This window comes from Lutjanus erythropterus, chromosome 2 (assembly GCF_056507025.1).
Source record: "Lutjanus erythropterus isolate fLutEry1 chromosome 2, fLutEry1.hap2, whole genome shotgun sequence".
NCBI classification, from domain to species: Eukaryota; Metazoa; Chordata; class Actinopteri; order Lutjaniformes; family Lutjanidae; genus Lutjanus; species Lutjanus erythropterus.
In genome coordinates this window covers 10724875-10732739 of record NC_139318.1, presented here as the reverse complement: position 1 = coordinate 10732739, position 7865 = coordinate 10724875, and the positions used below count along the sequence as shown (strand labels likewise).

Here is a 7865-nt window from a genome sequence, read left to right as displayed (position 1 = left end):
GTTAGTTTGGTTGTTATCCAAACGTACCTTTAAGGTTAAAGTAAGTGATTTCACTGATGAAAGCTGTCTGACAGTAAGGTAAACCGGTGAAAATATTCTAAGTTGCGCTACATCTGATACTGAAGTTTTTGTGTTTCTAAAATATGTTTTACTGCTGACCGTGTCCACAGCAGCACATTGATGGGTTGACTGTCATCTACACACTGACTATGGATGAGTACCTCATACAGCCTTACTTCAAATAATCCTTTTAAGCTATCCCTTTAACCTTTGATGCACTGATTGATGTTACAGTAGACAGCAGCTAAACACAAGCCTGCTTTGCATTGTAAGTGTTGCAAAAAGTGCATCTCCCTTGTGCAAATCACAATAAAAAGTATTGTAAATGTATTCAAACTTTAGATAACTACTGTACCTAATTCTGCATTAACCCTTTCTTGTCTTGAGTTCAGTTACATGTGATACAATTAAAATGTGCGACTTTGTGTAGCCAGACTGTACAGATACAGATACACATACAGATACAGATACAGAGAGACTTGGAGCAAACGATGTGAACAACCAGCATTTTATTGCATGTTTAGAATGCTCACGTCAGTCGTCGCCACTGACTACAACAGAGTGGTCTGCATCAAGACAGACGAGGAATGATGAGGAGGTTACAGACTGATGGAAGTGATGAGCAATAATATTTCTCTATAAAAAAAAAAACAGGAAAAAGAAACTACAGAGTACATCTTCAAAAGAAAAAAAAACAGAAAGAGAAAGAAAGAAAAGCTTCTGCAGGATGAGAGCACCGTGACAGCTCCTGGGCTCTCCTCCTCCTCCTCCCCCCTTGCCTTCCCCTCCTCTCTCCCTCCCTCCCTCCCCTTCCATCTGGAAAAATAAAAAAAAAACCAAAGTGTGGTGTGAGAGAAAGAGAGAGGGAGAAAGAGGGGGACGGAGTGACAGCGGGGCTGGATGGTCGGTCGGTGATGGATGAAACAATGGCGTTTGAGCTCGGGTGCCAGCGTGCGATGTTGAGAGGGATCTGATGCCACGCGGCCGCAGTTTGCAGGACGTTTAAGCCTCCAGCCGCGTCTGACCTTTGACCTGCCTGCTGTGCTTGGTTTGACTCATTTACAATGACCCTTGAGATAAAAATATAAATATCTTGATGCTGAACAGAATGTGTGTTTTTACCTACATGACGTGGATGAGGAGGACACATCTTGGATGCGTGAGTGAAATGAACCAAAAAGAAAAAAAAAAGACAGCATTTAACAATATTCTTTACATCTTGGCACTGCATATTTTTTTCTTTTTCCTATTAATTTCATATAAAATATCATTAGATTGATACACCCTTATATTATTACTGACCACTTAAACCATACCCCCCACCCCACCCCCTCCCATTTCTCTGTGACCCTGGGATTAGTCATGCAAGATATCTCCGTCTCGTAGAGGAAATATACCTGTCTGCCCTTTTTTCTCCGAGCAGTAATCTTTAACATACAGCCACAGAAGGCAGTGGTTGGACCATCAAAAGGAAGTATCAAAAAACAGCTTAACACAAAGAGGGAAAAAAAATCTGTACAAAATGCTTAGGTCAATGATAACAGAGAAAAGTCTGTTTTCTATATTACAGTTTTAAAATCCAAAATCGGGGATAATCTCCCCCCCGGCCTGCCCCTGCCCAGCTCACCCAGATGTCTGCGTGGATGATGTGATTTTTTTTTTTGTCCTTTTTTTTTTTAAAGCAAGGATTACTAAGTAAAATACATTTGCAGCACAGTTTGCTATTCCAATACATACAGCAGTTTTTCTCATAGCTATTTCATAGTTAATACAAAGCAGTCGCGAGATAAAGCAAACATCATAACACAAATGTATTTTTTGATCTTAAAAAAAAGAGAAAGAGAGAAGGAGAGAGGACAGGAAAAAAGACAAAGGCTATACCGACATGTATGTACAACCTAATATTGGAACGCCCCTTAAAACAACCCACCAGTACATCAGAGAACAGACTTTGACAGGATGAACGGTGCCACACACAGCTGGGTGATATTTCAATGAACAGAAAAGGCCTGAGGTTTGGATTGGTTTGGCAACAAAATAAAAGGATGAAACCTTTAAGATAAACAAGCTCTAATTTCATTTTCTTTTTTTTTCTTTTCAGTAATTTTCTCTCTACAGTATCAGACTACACATGCAAAGACATACAGCTAAGTGCAACTGAGTGAAATGTTTATTTTCTTCTCGTTTAATTGAATCATTCCCTATAGGTTTGAACTGAGGTATGCGTACAAACGGTTTTTCTCATGCTGTTATCTTTAGTAATGTCGAGCTACAACATGCTGAGAATGTTCTAATCTACCAGCGCTTTTTCCTCCTTTTTCGAATACCAAACAAACCAGCCAGAGGACTGGAGGTTTGTGGATGAGCTTGGCCCCTGTTCTCACGATCCTAGCCCGGCTGTAACTGACCCGTCCCACAGCTGCCTGGATATTAAATACATCTTCTGGAAACCACAGATTGCCCTTTTCCTTTTTTTAATTATTTAATGAGCGGTGAGCTAAAACAAAAAAAAAAAATAGAATAATAATAATAACAATAACTGCCATAAAGTACCTTGTACCCAGCTTATTAGTTGACAGGAGTGTTTTTTAATATAAAAAGTAATAAGTTGACAGAAACTAAACACAATCATAAAGTCTTGCCAATCTTAACAAACGCTAAAACCCCCTAAAAAGTGGCATACAATCATTACAGAGGATACAAATGAATAAGGAATAAAAGAAGAGAAACATTGAATCATTGTGTGGTCCAGTTGAAGTATAGAATCCATTTCACATTGTTCTCTGCAAAGCTTTTTTTTTTCCATTTACCAGTATAGTTTTTTACTTTATCTACATACCCTTTATGTTGCACAGAAATCTGCTCCTGACCAAAAAAAAGCTCCCTTTTCCCACTCACTGGCCCAAAGACAAAAAAAAGTTTCCCTAATTTGGTCATCATGTAGTCAGACTGTCAGCGCCTCCCATCACTTTTGGTCACTGCAAACATTACTGCAGCTGTCCTGTCCAAGACACCCCCTTTGGTTTTTATTTTAAAAAATGAATAAAAACACCAGTTTGAGGAGCATTTTTCCACCTCGATTCGATCTGCCACCGGCTCCCGATGGGAGAGAATGGAGGAGAGATATTTGGCCTTATCTGCTATTGCATGGAACACACAACATTGACTTTGTAGTTTATCTTTGGTAGTCACAGAACAAGATATTCAAACACATCAACAACTGAAAAGAAAAAAAAGCCAAATAAAACATAAAATAATAATAATACTACTAATAAATAAAAAAGTGGTTGATTGCAGTCTTGAAATTCGTGGTCTCTTTCAAATTTGACTCCCTATAAAAGCTGGAATTTTTGTTGCCACATGTGGATCCCACTCGGTTCAATGCTGTGGACTACAACTATTGGCTTTTTGGGTGACACTGAACGTCGAGGCATCCACGCTCCCTAAATGTACTGTACGTCTGGGCCCTTTGTGATGGCTGTCAAATGCTGGAATGTGCAATGTTTAGGACTTTATTGCAAGAAATGTTCCCCCTCGATGAAAAAGAAAACGAGCGTGTGCAATTATTAACACTCGCTAAAAAAAAAAAAAAAAAACTTTAAACCAGCCATGCGCGTGATACAAATAAAAACTACAGGGAATGCACGTTTATCTTCAAGCGCTGGATGAAATTACGGCGTGGAAACAGCAGACACGTTTGATTAACAACGACAGTTGTGTTCAGGAATCACAATTAGTTGGTCTAAATCATTATCTCTGCCGGTGCACACCTGACATTTTCATTTTCCTTTAAATAAAAAAAAAAACCTGGAGCTTGTAAAGTGATCAGAAATTCTGTTGCGGCTCAACATGCTCTGCCGCGAGGGGGCTGTTTTAAAGTATAATTTCATAAGGATAAATCATAACCTGCATGATTTCTCTGTCATTCATTCGCATCTTAAATTAAACTTCATTGATGCGTGGAGAGAGCCTTCATTATGAGTAGTGCATTGCCAATGGACTTCATGAGCAGGAGGAGGAGGAGGAGGAAGGGGAAGGAAGAGGGGGAGGAAGGGCGGGCTACACGTCAGAGTGGTGACTCTTTTTTTGAAGATAGCGTAATAAATGACAGAAAAATACTACTTGGTATGTGACATTCTGCTTCGTGTGTGTGTGTGTTTTAAAAGAACAACATGAAAAGAAATCATAAACATTCATCATCAAGTGCTGACCACACAGAATCTCCACAGCATGGGCATGAGGTCTGATCAGTTAAGGAAATAACAAAAAAAAAAAACAAAAAGATGCAACATCATAAACAGCATTGAATGGAAAAGACACATTATGTTGATTTTCTATAACCTCTCACCCCCTCCCCCAAAAGAAAAAAAAATACACCCAAATAAAAACACAACATCCCCTCCCACCCTTAATGGAAACCAATGAGAAGTGTTGAAGGCAGTGACAATGAACACAAGTCCGCGTCCGCTCCCCCTTCGCGCACGCACGGCGCAAATTAAACGTCAGTCATTCCCCCTCTCTCTTCAGTTTGTGGTCAGATGTGTGTGTCTGAGAGAGCAGGAGGGAGAGGTGGGGGTGGGGAGGAGGGTGAAGGGAGAGACCCCTCTTTGCAGTCCGCCGAGTGCGAGTCCATCCCGGCTGCACCTCCGTACCAAACAAGTCCAATCCCACACATGAGTAGAAATGAAGTTTCACGTCTTTTTTTTTTTTTTTTTAAGCTTTACTTGAATCAAAAGTAGAAAGTAATCAGAAAAAAAAAATCCCTCTCGCGGGTATTCTGTGTTTTTTATTCTGTGTGTGTGTGTGTGTGTGTGTGTGTGTGTGTGTGTATGTTCTTGCTATGTATTGTAATGGCACTAAAAAGTTGACTTGGAGACATTTGAGCGCTGTCATCAGTGGCTGAGACTGCAGTTCAGTGTTTGTCATCATCTGCGGAGAGCCTTTTCTCGTCTCCCAGATGACCCCGACTGCCTCTTGCCTCTGAGGCCGGAGGGGAGGGAGGGATGAGGGAGGAGGGAGGGGGCGGCGCTAGCCTTACAGCATGTCTTCGTGGCCCTGGTCATCGTCGTAATCTCTGTGGTGATCGAAATCCGGACTGTGATTGGCGGTCGTTACCAGGGAGAGGGGCCCTTCGTGGTCATCAGGGTCCAGTGGTTCCTCCTTAACGCTGATGTGATGCCTGGAAAAGGAGAAGAGAGTCAAAAATGTAGCTCTCGGCTCTGCTATCTTTAAAGGAATAGTTTCGGATTATTTAAAGTGGGGCTGTCGAGGTATTTAGTGATGTCAGTATATTACCTACAGTAGATGGAAGTTAACAAGTCCCCAGTTTAAAGAAGCAGAGAGGAGTAGCAGCATGGAAGCCGAGCAATGAACAAAGTGTTCCTACTTTCCCAGAGTCAAATTTAATCACTTTCAAGAATTATCAAGATGCATTTTCAAGCTTTTCCAGCCCTCACAGCTGTGGTAACTTACATATTTTTATACTCAAAATGATTATTTCACTTCTTCATCACATTGAATCAGACATTATTGCGTTATAACAAGCAAAATTATGTTTTGTGATATCATTCTACAGAAAAGCAACAAAGGAAAACACAACTAACAAAGTCCTATTTAACCAGGCAGAACCAATATCTGACTTAATTTATTTCTTTATCTAAAAAGCAAACTATTTAGTCAGGTAGCAATTTGTTATGAAAGTAATGCAATTACAGTTTCAAAGAGTTTAAAGCACTATAGCCTAAATCTAAGCACTTTTCAAACCTTGAAAACATTAAACGTTAAAATTTAAGTTTTTTCAAGGATTTTTACCACCTGTACTGCTGTGGACAGGGTCAGCAGCAAAATGTACTCTAGCCACCTCATAAAATCGATATCAGTTTGAATGTATGCTATATTAAGAATATTTTCACTGCTTTACTAAACCTTCAGAGAACCGTTTCTGACAGGAAACTGACGTTATATAAGCCAAACATTGCTCTCTCCAAACCCACCGGACTCCATTGGCAAAATCAGCAATTTTACCTCACAGAACATGGGAGTTGCGGGTCTACCACTGCCTCAATTGGTTTGTTTGTTTGTGCAATTGGGTGACTTCAATGGATTCAAACCAACAGTTTAAAACACCAAACAAACTAGTCGATTAAGGCAGTGGTAGACCAGCAACTCCTGTCTTCGCCAAGTTAAAATTGCTTTTTTTGCTAAAGGAGTTTGGTTAAGTGAGAGAGAGCAATATTATACTTATATAATTGTATTTTCCTGTCTGAAAAAGCTGTTTGACATCAAGGTAAAGGGGTGAAAATATTCTAAATAAAGCATACACTTAAACTCATCTTGATTTTTTTTTAGATGTGCCTTTTTTAAAGTGGCTAAAATACCTTTTGCTGCTGACCCTGTCCACAGCTGACCATTGCTTGGCTCCCGTGCTGGGACTCCTGCTGCTTCTCCAAACTGGGGACATGTCAACTGTCATTTACTGTAGCTAATACACCGAGCATAGATAAGTACCTACTTCAAATAATCCTAACTTTCTGAAATCCCCTTTTTTCATTTCATAACCTTTCACACACACAGGCAGGCCCAGAACGATACAGACCTGAGCTGATTGTGTTTATAAAGAAGGAAACAGGGGAACAAAAACAAATGTCTGGCTTCACTGAGAGTGTGAGTGGGGGCCTCACTGGCGCTGATGATAATTTCAGCTTTCTTTTGAGGTATTCCAATCCCGGCAAAGCTGCAGGCTTTTTATTTTCACGGCAACCGACAACAGGGTATTCACTTAGAATTGATAAATGAGGAAGATTAACAACGTGAGACGAGGAGAGGAGAGAATGGACTGCGCGGAGAGCGAGTGGGCTGCCGTTGTCAGCCTCCTGGTGGCGGCGGATCAGCGGCGCGCTGTGTGTTCCCCTTCCTGCTCGTTAACATGCACAACCTGCGAGGCGGGTCTCCAGAGGACGACCCCAAGCCGGCTTCTATCATTAATCAACTTCAAGCAAACACAGCGACCAGACACTGCCGTACATGCTTTAAACTCCAGAATTAATGCATATTTTCAACCAAGTGTCAATAAAGGGAAGAAAAGCGCTGGCAGGAAAGGCGCGCGAGGAGAGCAGCGGCGGCTCACTCGGCACAACACTGTGATAAGAAACAGAGCCCTTATGAGAATAATAACGCTGTCACTTGTAAACAAGGCAAAAACATGAGCCCCCCACCCACCACCACCACCACCACCCCCACCCACCTCCCTCCAGCTCACAGCCTGGGCAAAAGAGCCACTAAAGAGATGAGATCTGCCAAATTTCTCATTACAGAAACAGAGCAGGAATAAAGCGCAGGGGGGAGAGGAGGCCTGGCTGTGGCAGAGAGGAGGAGGGAAAAAAAAAAAAAAAAAACTAAAAACATTATGAGCAGCTGCAGGGGACTTGCCGCTCTAACCCGCGGTGCCAGGCTGCCATGGCGGAGGTAGAGAGCGGTGTCAGGATGAGGCACCGGGCTCATTTACTACACCAACAAGGGACAACTGGCACATTCTTCACCACCAAAAGCTCACGTTTGATTTATTCACACCAGGACGTCTTGTGTGATTTGCGACTATTGTGATGGAGACAACTCGTATGCTAATGAGCCGACATATTTTTGTGTAAATTATAAAAAGGGGAAAAAGTAAAGTCAGCTTTTCTATCATTTTCACATCAAAGTAACTCCACAAGTGCCGTAGCCTCGGGTCTGACTCTGTGGCTGCAGGGCAGACATGAAATTGTTATTATTATGCTATTGAACTGCATGCTGATTCCACACTTTGC

General features: G+C 41.4%; 1 protein-coding gene across 10 annotated transcripts in view; it reads right to left on the bottom strand.

Annotated features, from left to right (window-relative positions):
* Nucleotides 1-554: 554 nt before the first annotated feature.
* Nucleotides 555-7865, bottom strand: part of foxp1b (forkhead box P1b) — a 237443-nt gene continuing 230132 nt past the window's right edge. For all 10 annotated transcript variants that reach the window (XM_084727703.1, XM_084727728.1, XM_084727700.1 and 7 more), the window contains one exon: nucleotides 555-5239. In XM_084727703.1, coding sequence (XP_084583829.1) covers nucleotides 5095-5239 — 145 coding nt within the window. In that variant the 3' untranslated portion in view covers nucleotides 555-5094. The remainder of the gene's footprint in view (nucleotides 5240-7865) is intronic.